Source organism: Oncorhynchus keta, chromosome 2, assembly GCF_023373465.1.
Source record: "Oncorhynchus keta strain PuntledgeMale-10-30-2019 chromosome 2, Oket_V2, whole genome shotgun sequence".
Taxonomy (NCBI): Eukaryota; Metazoa; Chordata; class Actinopteri; order Salmoniformes; family Salmonidae; genus Oncorhynchus; species Oncorhynchus keta.
In genome coordinates, this window is record NC_068422.1 from 26975910 (window position 1) to 26994040 (window position 18131).

Below are 18131 nucleotides of genomic sequence, written 5' to 3' on the forward strand. Positions count from 1 at the left end.
TAACAAAACACTGCATAGTTTCCTTAAAACGCGAAGCGAGGCGGCCATCTCTGTAGGCACCGGAAGTATGTATGACATTACATACTTCCGGCACCGACAGAGATATTGACATTAGAGAGGGGTATAAAGCAATCACAGGTGTTGATCAGAAGAGCTAAGACATCAACGGGTAAATGGCGATGAATGGGCAGAGCAGGTCAGTTAGGTACATACAGGACCCGAGTTCGAGGCTGGGGCCGACGGGTAAACAAAATGAGGTGCCGTGTTATTGAAACAGTCCAGGGGGGCATCAGCTGTGTAGCCGAGTGATCATAGGGTCACAAGAGCAGCAATAGTCAGGGTGAGTCAGGCTGCCGTTCGGTAGTCACTACTATGCTAGGCGAGCAGATGATACAGTATTCAGAAAAGCTAGCAGGCCGGGGATTGTAGATGGTTCTTCGACGTCATCGTAACAGAATATCCTGTTGAGACCACATTGGGCGATCACTTTGGCAGTCCAGTCGTGATGGATCGGCGGGGCTCCGTGTCGACAATAAAGGGTCCAGGCCAATTGGCAAAGGAGGTATTGTAGCCCTAGAATTAGCTGGTATATGGGCCTAGCTCGAGGCTAGCTCAAGACTAGCTGGTGCTTGCTTTGGGACAGAGGTGTTAGCTAACAGTAGCAGCTTGTTTGTAATTAGCTAGCTGTGATGATCTGATGTAATGATCCAGAGGGGCAGGAATCCAGTGATATGGTATAGAGAAGCAGTCCGATATGCTGTGGGTTGATATCGCGCTGCGCAGACTGTGTGTTGTCCGAGCTAAGGCTGGCTGGTGACTGAGAAAAAGGTGAAGACCGCTAGCCGTGGCTAACAAAGACTAGTAGCTAGTTAGCTGGCTAGCTAGCTAGCTCCTGATGGAAGTTCCAGTGATAAGGAATAAAATTGCAGATCCGTACCACATTGGGTAAGGCGTGTTGCAGGAAAGTATATTTAGTTCGTAAATAGAAAATGCAATTAAGATATATACGAAAAAGGCCGGCTATTTACACGGGATAAGACAAAGACAAAATATACATGTCCCACTACTACGCCATCTTGGAGGAACCATGATGCTTCCTCCACCGTACTTTACAGTTGGGTTGAGGTTTTGATGTTGGTGTGCTGTGCCTTTTTTTCTCCACACATAGTGTTGTGTGTTCCTTACTAACAACCCCACTGTAGGTTCATCTGTCCACAGAATATTTTGCCCGTAGCACTGTGGAACATCCAGGTGCTCTTTTGCAAACTTCAGATGTGCAGCAATGGTTTTTTTGGACAGCAGTGGCTTCTTCCGTTGTATCCTCCCGTGAACACCATTCTTGTTTAGTGTTTTACATTTTGTAGACTCGTCAACAGAGATGTTAGCATGTTCCAGAGATTTCTGTAAGTCTTTAGCTGACACTAGGATTCTTCTTAACCTCATTGAGCATTCTGCACTGAGCTCTATAATCACCTTTGCAGGACGGCAACTCCTATTGAGAGTAGCAACAGTGCTGAACTTTCTCCATTTATAGACAATTTGTCTTACTGTGGACTGATGAACATCAACGCTTTTATAGATACTTTTGTAACCCTTTCCAGCTTTACGCAAGTCAACAATTCTTAATCTTAGGTCTTCTGAGATATTTTTTGTCCGAGGCATGGATCACATCAGGCAGTGATTATTGTGAATAGCAAACATTTTTTTTATAGGGCAGGACAGCTCTAACCAACATCTCCAATATTGTCTCATTGATTGGACTCTAGGTTAGCTGACTCCTGACTCCAATTTGGAGAAGTGATTAGCCTAGGGGTTTCCATACTTTTTCCAACCTACACTGTGAATGTTTAAATGCGGAATTAAATATAAACAATAAAAATACAATAATTTGTGTGTTATTAGTTTAAGCACACTGTGCTTGTCTATTGTTGTGACTTTATGCAGAAATACAGGTAATTCACACAATTTTTCTTGCCACGGTATATACAGTGGGGAGAACAAGTATTTGATACACTGACGATTTTGCAGATTTTCCTACTTACAAAGCATGTAGAGGTCTGTAATTTGTATCATAGGTACACTTCAACTGTGGGAGACAGAATCTAAAACAAAAATCCAGAAAGTCACGTTGTATGATTTTTAAGTAATTAATTTGCATTTTATTGCATGACATAAGTATTTGATCACCTACCAACCAGTAAGAATTCCGGCTCTCACAGACCTGTTAGTTTTTTTTAAGAAGACCTCCTGTTCTCCACTCATTACATGTATTAACTGCACCTGTTTGAACTCGTTACCTGTATAAAAGACTAATGAATTTATCCTCTGCAACAGAGTCTTCCTTTCCTGTGGCGGTCCTCATGAGAGCCAGTTCCATCATAGCGCTTGATGGTTTTTGTGACTGCACTTGTAGAAACTTTCAAAGTTCTTGACATTTTCCGAATTGACAGACCTTCATATCTTAAAATAATGATGGACTGTCATTCCTCTTTACTTATTTGATCTGTTCTTGCCATAATATGGACTTGGTCTTTTACCAAATGGGGGCTATCTTCTGTATACCAACCCTAGCTTGTCACAACACAGATAGGCTCTAATGCATTAAGAATGAAAGAAATGAAAGAAATGACACAAATTCACTTTTAATAAGGCACACCTGTTAATTGAAATGCATTCCAGGTGACTACCTGAAGTTGGTTGAGAGAATGCCAAGCGTGTGCAAAGCTGTCATCAAGGCAAAGGGAGGCTACTTTAAAGAGTCTCAAGTATAAAATACATTTTCTTTGTTTAACACTTTTTTTGGTTACTGCATAACTCCATATTTGTTATTTCATAGTTTTTGTCTTCTCTATTATTCTACAATGTAGAAAATAGTAAAAATAAAGAAAAACCCTGGAATGAGTAGGCGTGTCCAAACTTTTGACTGGTACTGTATTTATACATATACATATATATATATATACACACACACACACACACACACACACACACACACACACACACACACACACACACACACACACACACACACACACACACACACACAAAGACACACACACACACATATATATAAATACTTACATACATACATACATACACACATATATATACATATACATGTATACATTAAAGCTTATTTGGGGGAAGTAGATAAGTAGATAATGGGCTTTGTTGCCAAAATCCCAAACTATCCTTTTAATGTAAACAACATGTCAATTCAAACTTTCCAATACAGAAATATGAAATACTGGGGTAACATATTTCACATGAAAGACAAATCTTTCTCTGTCCTCTTCAAATTCTTATTTTCAATGACAGTGGGTTAACTGCCTGTTCATGGGCAGAACGACCTTGTCAGCTCAGGGATTTGAACTTGCAACCTTCCGGTTACGAGTCCAACGCTCTAACCACTAGGCTACCCTGCCGCCCCTCTGCTAGTTGCCATTACACAACCTCGGTCAGATGTTTTACAGAATGAGTAATTGAGGAGGGCAGTGTTGTGTAAACGCTACCAAACAGATAGCTGTGTAGCGTGTGTATGTATGTGCGTGTGTTAAATGCTACCAACAGGACATTGCTATATCAGGAATAGCTCCTAAATGTCAAGTTCCAAGTATTCTAAAGAAGTTACGTAAACCACAGGGTTGATATTTTCTTGTTGAGCCCAACCGTAAATCAGCGTTTTAAAATAGGCCCAGCCTCCTTGTCTCTCTCTCCCTTAGTATAAGGGCGGAAGTCAGAGATGGGAGTGTTGGCGGGATGGTATAGCCCCAGTGAGGTACGTGTGATACAAGTGAGCTGGATTTGTGAGGTAACTTGCCCTCACTTCACTTTGGGACTACCTGAGTGAGTCCTTAATTCACTTCCTGATAAATCAGGAACCATCTGACCTCAGATACAGGGTTTTGATGGACTTGTTTATTTTATAGAATGTAGTAGTCCTATATCACTGTACCTAAAACGATTCATGTCTTTCCTAAAGGAGACATCTCCATGGGATTGTCTTTTAGTCAATCATCATTGTAATGATGTGTTTTTATACATTAGGGATTCTTCTATTCTTCCCCCATGAATTACATGTTTTCTACTACTAATTTGTAAATTCACTTTCTTCCTTATACTGCATACAGTATCTATGTATGGCTTATGTAATATACATTAAAGTCCATTCTGGGTTCAGTTCAGTGCTCAGTAGATTAGGGTCATGTTCATTAGGGCATGCAACAGAAAATGTTTTAAAACATTTTGCAATGGAAACTAAAATGTTGTGTTTCTTATTGGACAAATCCAATAAGAAGACCGACAGTCCCTGGCTGTTTCAGTAAATTTCCTCAAGGTGTCCAAGTTCATTTTTCTGCTTGTTGTTGGGAAGCTGTACATTTATTTGACCAACTCATTTGGGGTGGGGGGGGTTAGGTAGCGACAGAATTAGCCACCTGGAATATTCCGCCCCCGGGTGCTTTGTTGATAAAGGATATTTCAGTATAAATGCAAACCTCAAGGTCTCTATTTTGAGAAGGACAGGGTATATTCATAGACTTAATATTCCCATGTCACGCGAGAGGAGTGGTGCAGGGGGACAGAACCATCCATGATTACCATAAATTCACAGATAAACTCAGATGCCATGGCTCTGCATATTTCTAACTTATTATGAAAACAGCTATGTTTTCATACACGGTAAATCTATTTTTATGCAGTTTTGGTTGTGTATATGACCAAGATGAAAGCTGGCAGTGGTTAGTATATGCGTGGAGGATGGATGGATGGTGTGTGTGTCACAGATGAGAGCTCATATTGGTTAGTAAGTGTGGTTGAGGATAGATACAGTAGGGAGAATGTGTAACTACTAACCAGGGGGAGAAGGATTGATGTAGATTACTGTACTATTGGATGCATGTAAAAAAAAAATCAACTACATGCTCTAATTATAATAACGTTTAAACTAAGGGGCAAGAACTGGATCATGCCGACTACGGTAGAGTGTGTGTGTGTGTCTGTGACTGTGTGAATCCAGAACCAGCAATCTAGTTGTTTGTGTGCTAGCCAGGCAGGCTGGGACAGGGTGTGTGTGACTGGGTGCTAGAATGGCGGTGTAGGCACAGCCCTAATTTATGTGCGCTGTCACCTCCAGCCACATGGAAAATGGATGGCAAATGGATCAAGGACAATGCCCAAAGAGCAGTCGCACTTCCCCTCTGAGTGGCCAAAATGTATATTTCTCTTTCTACAGCAGGGCTGCCCAACCCTCTTCCTGGAGATCTACTGCCCTGTAGGTTTTTAGTCCAACCCTAATTTAGCGGTTCTGATACAGCTAGTTAAGGTCTTGTTGAGCAGCTAATTAGTAGAATCTGGTTATGTTAAATTAGGGTTGGACTGAAAAACCACAGGACAGTAGATCTCCAGGAAGAGGGTTGGGCAGCCCTGCTCTGGAGTATGTTATAAATGAAATGGTCTGTTGTTCTCTCTCGCTGATCCTGTATCCTGTCCATTGGATAACTGTTTCCTAGTAATTTCCTAGTAAGTCTAGCAAAAATAAAACATGTCATGTTCTGTAATGTACATTAACCTTTGAATCTAAATGCCTTGAACTATGCTTTGTTAATGGCAGTATTGCCTTGTAACATCAGATTCATGCCTTGTATGTGAGTCCACTCATTTTGCAAAGTTATTAAATAATACTTGCTTTGACATTCGCTTCTCTTTGATCTTAGTCAGCTAAAGACATAATACTTGATTGCACATGGTTTTACTATAGAATCACGTAAACTCAAATCACGCATATCAAATAAAATTTTATTTGTCAAATGCACCGAATACAACCGGATACAATCTTACAGTGAAATGCTTACTTACGAGCCCCTGACCGACAGTGCAGTTTTAAAAATCTGGATAAGAATAAGAGATAAAGTAACAAGTAATGAAAGAGGAGAGTTAAAAAATAACAATATATACAGGGGGGTGCCTGTACAGTCAATGTGCGTGGACACACTTGGAGGTAGTATGTACATGTACATACTTATTTTCCACCATAATTTGCAAATAAATTAATTAAAAACACTACAATGTGATTTTCTGGATTTTCTTTTCTCATTTTGTCTGTCATAGTTGAAGTGTACCTATGATGAAAATTACAGGCCTCTCACATATTTTTAAGTGGGGGAACTTGCACAATTGGTGGCTGACTAAGTACTTTTTTGCCCCATTGTAGGTAGGGTTAATTAAAGTGACTATGCATAGATAACAACCGAGAGTGGCAGTGGTGCGGATGGTGGGGGGGGGCAATGTGAATAGTCTGGGTAGCCATTTGACTAGATGTTCAGGAGTCTTATGGCTTGGGGGTAGAAGCTGTTTAGAAGCATCCTGGACCTAGACTTGGCGCTCCGGTACCGCTTGCCGTGTGGTAGCAGAGAGAACAGTCTATGACTAGGGTGGCTGGAGTCTCTGACAACTTTTATGGCCTTCCTCTAACACCGCCTGGTACTCCCTGCCTGGCTGGTAAACTAACAGAGGAAGAACAGGCCCCTATTAGAGAGGTTTATCAGAGAAAAAGCTGCTTCCTGTGCTTGGCCCTCCTATGTTGAATATAATAAACGGCTCCCTATCCACCGGATGTGAACCAAACTCACCAAAAGCGGCAATAATAAAGCCTCACTTGGAAAAGCCAAACGTTGAACCAGAAAATATTTAAAAAACTAGCAGACTATATTGAATCTCCCATTCCTCTCAAAAATGTTTGAAAAAGCTGTTGCGCAGCAACTCACTGCCTTCCTGAAGACAATGTATACTTAATGCTTCAGTCTGGTTTTAGTCCCCATCATAGCACTGAGACTGCACTCGTGAAGGTGGTAAATTACCTTTTAATGGCATCAGACCAAATCTCTTCATCTGTCCCCATGCTCCTAGACCTTAGTGCTGCTTTTGATACCATCGATCACCACAATGTTTTGGAGCGATTGGAAACCCAAATTCGTCTACACGGACAAGTTCTGGCCTCGTTTAGATCTTATCTGTCGGAAAGATAGTTTCTTTCTGTGGATGGTTTGTCTTCTGACAAATCAACTGTAAATTTCAGTGTTCCTCAAGGTTCCGTTTTAGAACCAGTATTGTTTTCACTATATATTCTACCTCTGGTGACATCATTCGGAAACATAACATGTTTACTTTCACTGCTATGAGGACGATACACAGCTGTACATTTCGATAAAACATGGCGAAGCCCCAAAATTGCCCTCTCTGGAAGCCTGTGTTTCAGACATAAAGAAGTGGATGGCTCCAAATGTTTTACTTTTAAACTCGGAAAAAAACAGAGATGCAAGTTCTAGGTACCAACACACAAAGAGATCTTCTGTTGAATCTGACAATTAATCTTAATGGTTGTACAGTCATCTTAAATAAAACTGTGAAGGACCTCGGTGTTACTCTGGACCCTGATCTCTCTTTTGATGAACATATCAAGAATATTTCAAGGACTTTCTGTCCAAAAATGATGCAGAAAAATGTATCCATGCTTTTGTCACTTCTACATTAGACTACTGAATGCTCTACTTTCCGGCTACCCAGATAAAGAACTAAATAAACTTTTGTAAGTACTAAGCACGGCTTCTAGAATCTTGACTAGAACCAAAAAATCATTTTACTCCTGTTAGCCTCTCTACACTGGCTTCCTGTTAAAGCTAGGGCTGATATCAAGGTTTTACTGCAAACCTACAAAGCATTACATGGCCTTGCTCCTACCTATCTCTCTGATTTGGTCCTGCCGTACATACCTACACGTATGTTTTATGGAATGGTCTGCCTACCTATGTGAGAGACGCAGACTCAGTTTCAACCTTTTAAGTCTTTATTGAAAACTAATTTCTTCAGTAGGTCCTATGATTGTGTGTAGTCTGGCCCAGGGTTGTGAAGGTGAACGGAAAGGCACTGGAGCGACGAACCACCCTTGATGTCTCTGCCTGTCTGGTTCCCTTCTCTCCACTGGGATTCTCTGCCTCTAACCCCATTACGGATGCTGAGTCACTGGTGCTCTTCCATGCCGTCCCTAGGAGGGGTGCATCACTTAAGTGGGTTGAGTCACTGACGTGATCTTCCTGTCCGGGTTGCCCCCCCCCTCGGGTTCGTGCCGTGTGGGAGGTCTTCTTGGGCTATACTCGGCTTTGTCTCAGGGTAGTAGGTGGGTGGTTGAAGATATCCACCTAGGGGTGTGGGGGCTGTACCTTGGCAAAGTGGTTGTGGTTTGGCCCCGTATGGGGGTATCATCGGACAGGGCCACAGTGTCTCCCATCCCCTCCTGTCTCAAGCCTTCAGTATCTATGCTGCAATAATTTGTGTCGGGGGTCTGTCAGTTGGTTATATCTGGAGTATTTCTCATGTCTTATCCGGTGTCCTGTGTGAATTTAAGTGTGTGTATTTTCTCTCACTCTGTGAGCCCTAGGACCATGCCTCGTTGTCCCCAGTCCACCTGGTCATGCGGCTGCTCCAGTTTCAACCGTTTCTGCCTGTGGCTATTGACCCTGACCGGTTCACTTTAAGTGCTACCTCGTCCCGGTCCTGCTGTTTTGGACTCTCTCTTCAGCACCTGCTGTCTAAATCTGAATGATTGGCTATGAAAAGCCAACTGACATTTACTCCTGAGGTGGTGACCTGTTGCACCCTCTAAAACCACTGTGATTATCTGACCCTGCTGGTCATCTTGGACATGTTCTGTTATAATCTCCATCCGGCACAGCCAGAAGAGGACTGGTCACCCCTTAGAGCCTGATTCCTTTTAAGGTTCTGGCCTTTAAGGAGTTTTTCCTAGCCACCGTGCTTCTCCATTGCTTGCTGTTTGGGGTGTTAGGCTGGGTTTCTGTACAGCACTTAGTGACAGCGGCTGATGTAAAAAGGGCTTTATAAATACATTTGATTGAGATCCTACTTGATGGATGACACAAAAGAGAGAGAGAAATGAGGTACGGGCAGGAATGCTGGTGTGTGAAGACAAAGAACTGACTGTTTGAGAATAGTGCGTGCATGCGTGTTCGCACATGCATGTATTTGCACCGAACATCTGACCTAACGATTCGCGAGGAAGCGGAGGACAGTGTGTGTGTAAGAATGAGAAAAAGAGACATACACACACTAACAGTATAGCTAGTTGCTGTGGCGGAGCACTCACTCTCTCCCCACTTCTCGAATGATACAGCCTGGCCCTGCTCTGCCCTCAGCCACACTCTGCAAAGGCAAATCAAATAAAATGTGTCACATTTCATAAACAAAATGTGTAGACTAACAGTGAAATTCTTACTTATGGGTCCTTTTCAAACAATGCAGAGTTTAAGATTTAGTTCTCTCACGTCACCCCGCTCCTCCGCTCTCTCCACTGGCTTCCAGTTGAAGCTCGCATCCGCTACAAGACCATGGTGCTTGCCTACGGAGCTGTGAGGGGAACGGCACCTCAGTACCTCCAGGCTCTGATCAGTCCCTACACCCAAACAAGGGCACTGCGTTCATCCACCTCTGGCCTGCTCGCCTCCCTACCACTGAGGAAGTACAGTTCCCGCTCAGCCCAGTCAAAACTGTTCGCTGCTCTGGCTCCCCAATGGTGGAACACACTCCCTCACGACGCCAGGACAGCGGAGTCAATCACCACCTTCCGGAGACACCTGAAACCCCACCTCTTTAAGGAATACCTAGGATAGGATAAAGTAATCCCCCCCCCCTTAAAAGATTTAGATGCACTATTGTAAAGTGGCTGTTCCACTGGATGTCATAAGGTGAATGCACCAATTTGTAAGTCGCTCTGGATAAGAGCGTCTGCTAAATGACTTAAATGTAAATGTAAATGTAAGATAAAAAAAATTAAAAAGTGACAAGATCAATAAATACTTGGGTGGCTGGAGGCTGGAGGCTGAATTTTTTGGGGGCCTTACTCTGACGACGCCTGGTATAGAGGTCCTGGATGGCAGGGAGCTCGACGTGGTGTCCTGGGCCCTACTCACCCCCCTCGGTAGGGACTTGGTCAGTCGGGTGCCTTGCAGTTGCCATAAAAAGTGGCGATGCAGCCAGTCAATGTGTTCTCAATGGTGCAGCTGTTGATCTGAGGGCCCATGCCAAATATTTTCAGCCTCCTGTTGCAGAGCATACATAGATGCTCTACACAGGCAGGGGATAAATACTGTCTATCCAAATGACACCACCTCCTAACTCACACCTCCTTCCCAGAGCGTTCGTAAGAGTTTTGTAACACACACTGTATGGAGGGTCAGACGGGTGCTTTAAACATCTTTAGAAATAGGGTATGCAGTTGAATTTTCCCACGCATCCAATAGTACAGTAGTCTACGTCTATCATTCTCCCATTGGTTAGAGTGGTTCTCCCTACTTCATCGATCATCCACCAAAACAAGATTTTATCTGTGACACACGCCATCCATCGATCCTCCATGCAAATACTAACCACAGTCAGCTTCCAACTCGCTCACATACAAGTAAGTGACTGACACACGTCAGCGTCATTGCGTGTGATGATCAAGCTCTGCAGTTACTGCTAGTTAAAGGAGCAAACTAAAATCTCAATACCTATTTGGAAAATAACATTTACAATCCAGCTACAAATGCCACTCTCCTTTCTATTTGGATTGAGTTTAGTTTTAATAGATGCCATTATGCCACCTGGTGTTAAGCAAGCTAAACTACACACCACTTAAATGTATTTATAAAGCCCTTTTTACATCACCAGATGTCAAAGTGCTATACAGAAACCCAGCCTAAAACACCAAACAGTAAGCAATGTAGATGAAGCACGATGGCCAGGTAAAACTCCCTAGAAAGGCAGGAACCTAGGAAGAAACCTAGAGGAACCAGGATCACTGTGCCCGTATACTTCTGACCCGCTATCAGTCATCTGTGTGTGTTTAACCATGAGCTGCAGTTGAAGATATCGTCGACAGCCTCCGTCTCGATTCAGCTTCAGAAGCTGTTCCAATTGTTACTCTGCATCACTGTACCTCTATATACACACACAGGTCTGCCTAACCATATTTTATAAAAATTGATAAATAACCACTAAAGTGCAGAATATGTAATAGAATAGGACAGTTGTTCCATGAAAACAGTGAATAGAATAGGGTGTGTGCGTGATGACACCACTGGTTTACATAAACCATAACGGCAGGACGAAAACAGAAAAATAAAGACAAGAGGCTGAAATTATTCAAATAAATGTATGACTTACAAAGGACTCTTTGGCAGTGCAGAATAGTTTAACACAATATTTGGTAGATTTAGCATAAACCGAGATTACAGTGCCTGAGTTAAACAGTTTGGTGCGTATACAGATTTTGTGGGGTAGATCATAAAAATAAAATTAAAATAGGGGCTTGAGAAATGGACTCCTTTACTAAAATCACACCAAATAAAGAAAGTGGGCACCACACAGAAATACTTAATTGTTCATTTCTATCAAAATTATTAAACATGCATCGGCCAAAATGAGCGAATACTGTGTACTTGGTCATGAAGCGAACAAAAAAAATACACTTCTGCGAGTCGTTTAAAAGGTAATATTCTCGTGGTTTCTCATGTGACTTTTTCCCCAATATGAAGTTCTGTTTGCTTTGACCAATCTAAGAGGCTGGAACCAAGGCAACCACAGAAAAGCAGAACCTCCCCTTCTGAATAATAATGTAAAGAAGGTATTGGTTTCCAAAAAAAATCTAAAAACTTGTTTTCACTTTGTCATTATGATGTATTGTGTGTAGATTGTTTCTTTTCCCTCAATCAATCAATTTTAGAAGAAGGCTGTAATGTAACAAAATATCAAAAAAGTCAAGGGGTCTGAATACCCTCCGAATACAGTGTAAATTCAGCGATTCTGTCCCTTCATAGGACAAAGAGGGTGCTTGTTCTAGAGAATAGATGGTAGATGGAAACCGCAAGAGAAATCAATTTGGTTCATTCAAGAAGCAAGAGGCTTATTTCCCAGATGTTTTAAAAACTAGCTTACTAAATAACTACAATTACTCAAACCTTGACAAACACAGAAAAGTAGGTGTCAATTCTCAGTGTCAAAAATCACCCAACAGATTCAGTGTGCATTTAAGTGGTTGGCCATCGGGTACAGTAGTAAAATGAAAAATAGAAACACATTAATACACTGAAGAACAAGTTACCTTTATGGAATTTGGTGGTACTGATCTCTTCCCCAACCTCTCTTTAGATGTTCATTATGGGGTTTGTGCACATTGCAATGGACCACATAGCTAAGGCCAATAGCACAGATCCATAGCCCAGTGTAGATCAAGCACTGGGTCATGTTCATTAGGGCATGCCAAGGAAAATGTTTGGAAATGGAACATTTATTTTTGGAGAAATCCAGGTAGTCCTTCCCTGTGTCTGTTTTCTCAAATTTGGTGCCTAATGAACATTATACCATTATAAGGTTACTAAGCACCAAGTCAGAGTGGAAGGGAGGCACCATCCGTTTAGGGAGGAACTGAAACATCAGGGTGAATCTGCTGCATGGCTTCTGGGTCTCCTTTGGTGTGGAGGGCCTATTCCATTCTGACGGTATTGGCAAGAGAGACGTGGTTGGGAAATGAGAGAAGGAGGACAAGGACAGCACAGGCCACAAAACCCAGACAGTAGTGGCTGTAGATTAGCATAGCATAGCCTGAAGGGACCGAGACTGCAGCTTGCCCTTACTAGAGAAACAGCACCCATTTTCACTTTCCCAGGATCAAGACTCAAATCAGAAAAATGATTAAATGAGTCTAGTTCAAGGCTTAGAGGAAGAAAGGTCATACATTGTCAAGATTCCTAGGAGGAGCTCTCCTTTCTCTGCTTTGGTGAAGGTAACCAACTGAACAATTTTCTTTGGAGAGGCCATGGCTGGTTAGGCTAACAAATGCTAGCTGTAAGGCTAACTGATGAAGGTTTTAAGGCTGAAAGCTTTTGAGGTTGGTTCCCATGAGCCTAAACACCGAGCTGTGGTCAAGGGGAACGGCTGTTAATTGGTCCATTATTAGTCAAAATACGCTCTTATTAATTATGGTGTCCACCATTTTATTAGTCTTAACATTGTCCTCCATAACAAGTTCTCCTGCTGTCCTTGGGGGGGAGAACATGGCCCAATTTAATAGTCCTTCGGCTCAGTCAGTGTTTGTAATGGGGTTCCAGTTTCTATAAAAGCCCAGAGGTGGGGAGGAAACTGCTCAGGGCTGCCAGGGCTTCCTGTCTTTGCCCCTCTGTTCAGAAATGTGTTTGTAGCGACACTTGTCCCCAAAATGGCAGCCAGTGGTCCTCCAGAAGTAACACTCATCTCCGTTCACTGGGCCACGACGTCTGGGACTGGAAAAGGGGCAAAAAGGTTGGAATGTTATGTAGAGGTGATTTTGGGATGAAATTATACCCATTTTCAAGTAGGCTCATCCACAACTGATTTCATTTTGGTTTATAGAGTTTAAAAATGATAACTATTCCACCTTTACAAAGTCTTTAGCTTATTCTTGATTTACCTACGGTGTTGAAATAGGCAAAAACTTGGAATTATGAATGATCCTTTAAGGTTGCAGTGAAACAGCCACATCTGTTTGCGGTATTACAACAATGAAAGGGAAAGGGAGATACCTAGTCAGTTGTACAACAATGCATTCAACTGAGAATCTGTCTCCCACATTTTATTTTTATTACGTTGCTGGATGCTCATCTCCTTTTCAAAAACAAAACAATAAATGCACCTGGGGGCAACCAGTGGCACCGTTTTACCTTTTACATATCTCAGCCTTAAGGGTGTGGTTCCTTACCAAGTAGCAGCAGCTGCCTGTTGCGATGCGGGGAGGCTACTCTTGAGGGGGATTGGCAGAACCCTCTGGGTGTTACGGTCTGGGTAGCGAACCACCAACCTTGTGTTCTCTATACTGTAGCCCTGTGAGGGAATACACATACACCCATAAAATACAAATACATTAAGATCAATAGAAAATACTTAATTGTGCATTTTTGTAAGAATCCGAAAGATAAAATGTCAAGAAAAAAATTAACAAGAACTACAATATACAAAACAGAAGAGAGGCCACAGCATCTTATGTCACAGAAGGCCACTCACGTTGAGTTTCTCCATGGCCCGCGATGCCATGTTGGCATTCTTAAAGTTGACAAATGCACAGAACCGCTCGTGGATAACTCGTATACTGTCTATCTCCCCATAGGTTTGAAAGAGGTCCAATAGGTGTTTCTCAGCAATCTCAGTGGTCACGTTCCCCACCCAGAGAGACGCACACAAGGACCTGAAGGAAAGAAAGTGAGACCGATTAGGGAAAAGAGACATCATTACGTCCACACAGTCGTCATGTTACACACACAGAAATCCAAAAGGTAGACACACACACACACACACACACACACACACATACCAATCCATCCATCCATATATAGCAGCAAGAAAAGTATGTGAACCCTTTGGAATTACTTGGATTTCTACATAAATTGGTCAAATTTGATCTGATCTTCATCTAAGTCACAACAACAGACAAACCGTGTGCTTAAACTAATGACACACAAATGGTATTTTTCTTGTATATATTGAATACATTATTTCAACATTCACAGTGTAGGTTGGAAAATGTATAAACCTCTAGGCTAATGACTACACCAAAAGCTAATTGGTCAGCTAAACTAGAGTCCAAACAATGAGATGAGATTGGAGATGTTGGTTAGAGCTGCCTTGCCCCATAAAAAAAAAAAACTCACAAAATTTGAGTTTGCTATTCACAGGAAGCATTGACTGATGTGAACCATGACTCAGACAAATATCTTAGAATTGTTGACTTGCAGAGCTGGAAAGGGTTACAAAAGTATCTCTAAAAGCCTCGATGTTAATCAGTCGGTAAGACAAATGGTCTATAAAAATTGAGAAAGTTCAGCACTGTTGCAACTCTCCCTAGGAGTGGTCGTCCTGCAAAGATGACTGCAAGAGCACTGCGCAGAATGCTCAATGAGGATAAGAAGAAACCTAGTGTCAGAAATCTCTGGAACATGCTAACATCTCTGTTGACGAGTCTACGATACCCAAAACACTTAAGAATGGTGTTTATGGGAGGACACAACGGAAGAAGCACCTGCTGTCCAAATAAAAAAAAACATTGCTGCACGTCTGAAGTTTGAAAAAGTGCACCTGGATGTTCCACAGTGCTACGGGCAAAATATTCTGTGGACAGATGAACCTACAGTGGAGTTGTTAGTAAGGAACACACAACACTGTGTGGAGAAAAAAAAGGCACAGAACACCAACATCAAAACCTCAACCCAACTGTAAAGTAAGGTGAAGGGAGCATCATGGGTTTGGGCTGCTTTGCTGCCTCAGGGTCTGGACAGCTTGCGATCATTGATGAAAAAATGAATTCAAGTTTATCAAGACATTTTGCAGGAGAATGTTAGTGTATCTGTCCACCAATTGAAGCCCAACAGAAGTTGGGTGATGCAACAGGACAACGACCCAAAACACAGAAGTAAATCAACAGAATGGCTTCAACAGAAGAAAATACGCCTTCTGAAGTGGCCCAGTCAGAGTCTTGACCTCAATGCGATTGAGATGCTGTGGTATGAACATACTTTTCCCACCCTGAACTGAGAATGTTTACAGTGTGCTCAATAAAGACATGAACATGTATAATTGTTTGTGTTTTATTAGTTTAAGCAGATTGTCCATTGTTGTGACCTAGATGAAGATCAGATGAAATTTCATGACAAAGTTATGCAGAACTCAAGGTATTTCCAAAGGGTTCACATACTTTCTTGCCACTGTAAGCACACACACACACACACACGTTTGGACACACTAACTCATTCAAGGGTTTTTATTTGTACTATTTTCAACATTGTAGAATAATAGTGAAAGCATCAAAAATATGAAATAACACATATGGACTCATGTAGTAACCAAAAAAGTTTAACGAATCAAAATAAATGTTATATTATTCAAAGTAGCCACCCTTTCCCTTGATGACAGCTTTGCACACTCCTGGCATTCTCTCAACCAGCTTCACGATGAATGCTTTTCCAACAGTCTTGAAGGAGCTCTCACATATGCTGAGCACTTATTGGCTGCTTTTTATTCACTCTGCGGTCCAACTCATCCCAAACCATCTCAATTGGGTTGAAGTTGGGTGATTGTGGAGGCCAGGTCATCTGATGCAGCACTCCATCACATTCCTTCTTGGTCAAGTATCCCTTACACAGCCTGGAGGTGTGTTGGGTCATTGTCCTGTTGAAAAACAAATGGATAGTCCTACTAAACGCAAACCAGATGGGATGGCATATTGCTGCAGAATGCTGTGGTAGCCATGCTTGTTATGTGTGCCTTGAATTCTAAATAAATCACTGACAGTGTCACCAGCAAAGCACCCCGCCCGACACCACTACCTTCATGCTTAACAGTGGGAACCACATATGCAGAGATCATCCGTTCACCCAATCTTTGCATCTTGCGATAGAAAAATTAAATTTACCTGAATTGTTTGATATTAATAGTTAGCAATTAATGCTTAATAAACAGAAGGATATTTATGTCCTGTTAGTGTCTCTGTTTTTATGATCTCCACTAGTTCCCTGCAGCTAATCTGGGCGTATGGTCACCAGAGATGGCTTGAGCTGACAAATGAGCTAAAGACTGAATTACAAAGACAAGATGTGGTGGGTTTATCCGAGGTAGCCAGGAGGAGTTTAGAACAATTCCTCATAGTCTCTAAATCATCCTTGCATCTGGGAAACTAAGCCAGGGTGGGGTTAAGACAACAACCCAAGTGTAGATAATGACAGGATGAAGCTACTATGTGGTAGTAAACTATGTGGTAGAGCAGGGTGACGAGGTATTATATGGTAAAGTGCAACCGCCCATACAAGAGAACATATTTGGGAGATTCAAGAACAATGCAACTCATTGTTTATGATTAGTATAGTGAAATACAGCAGTTTTATAAAAAGGTATCTGGAGGCAATAAGGCCTGACCATTTTTGTTTGTTTTTACCATAGTTTCAAGAACCCACACATTTGTTGGTGTTTTTTAAAATGCTATGTTTGATTTATTGTGAGTGTTCAATTTCATTTGGTTTTAGTAGGGTTTACACGTGTCAGTGCCGAGGAAGCTTAAAAGGGGCACAAGTTTTTAGTTTCATAGTTTTACTTGAACACGCAAATTATTTTGATAAAAGAATGTAGTGGAGAAACTTAGTGTAAACCTGGGATATGAAATGTTTTTAGATAAATTGGTATAATTAGAGAAAGTAACACTTATTTGAAGAGTTTGAATAAACTCCGACCTCTGTCCTTTCTAGTGTGGTTTAATCGCCCTCCCTAGAATGCCGAGAGATATTGGATAAAGATTTTTAAAGTGTAATTTATAATACTGATAATTACAGAGAAGTTATATAACTAATAGAACCACGAGAAGGATAGACCTGTCTCTAGTCAATTTTTACTATGAAGTTATGGGTAGAAATGTTTTTGGGGAGTTATTAAGGGTAGTAATTTGAATTTGTAGTATTGTTTTTAACACAGTCACTATGTGAATGGTGTCAAAGTGGGGGAATTACCAGTCTTTTGAGGGTTTTGGATTGAAGTTTACACACCAAGTGATATATAGAAATGTATTGAGTGATGTATGAAGGTGTTTCTCCTGTTTGGTTTTGATAAATCTCACCAGATTGTGATAATTTCCTGGTCGGGATAATCTGGGAAACTAAGCCAGGGTGGGGTTAAGACAACAACCGACATGCAGATAACGACAGGAGTGGCTTATGATGCTCCTTGGTCTGCATGAGGGGGGGTTGAACCAACCATGACTGAGCATTGTTAACATCAACTATATATAGTACTCTGCATGTGTAAAGGGTAGGTTACTTGGTCCAACACTCAAGAGTGGGGTGGGTCGACCAGCCTCATTATTGCAATAATTCATCGATATTAAATGATGATTGTTTGAAGAAATGACCAAATATCGCTCAGTACTACATTTTCACGATAGTCTAACAAAGACACGGCAGTTGGAACCAAAAATCTCAAATTTGGACTCCGACCAAAAGGACAGATTGCCACCAGTCTACTGTCCATTGCTTGTGTTTCTTGGCCCAAGCAAGTCTCTTCTTATTGGTGTC

General features: G+C 41.7%; 1 protein-coding gene across 7 annotated transcripts in view; it reads right to left on the reverse strand.

The window, feature by feature from the left end:
- Nucleotides 1-11189: 11189 nt before the first annotated feature.
- Nucleotides 11190-18131, reverse strand: part of LOC118398754 (uncharacterized) — a 44910-nt gene continuing 37968 nt past the window's right edge. For all 7 annotated transcript variants that reach the window (XM_052474643.1, XM_035794454.2, XM_035794447.2 and 4 more), the window contains 3 exons: nt 14086-14266; nt 13784-13905; nt 11190-13328 (listed from right to left, as the gene is read on the reverse strand). In XM_052474643.1, the coding sequence (XP_052330603.1) occupies nt 13193-13328; nt 13784-13905; nt 14086-14266 (439 nt within the window). In that variant the 3' untranslated portion in view covers nt 11190-13192. The remainder of the gene's footprint in view (nt 13329-13783; nt 13906-14085; nt 14267-18131) is intronic.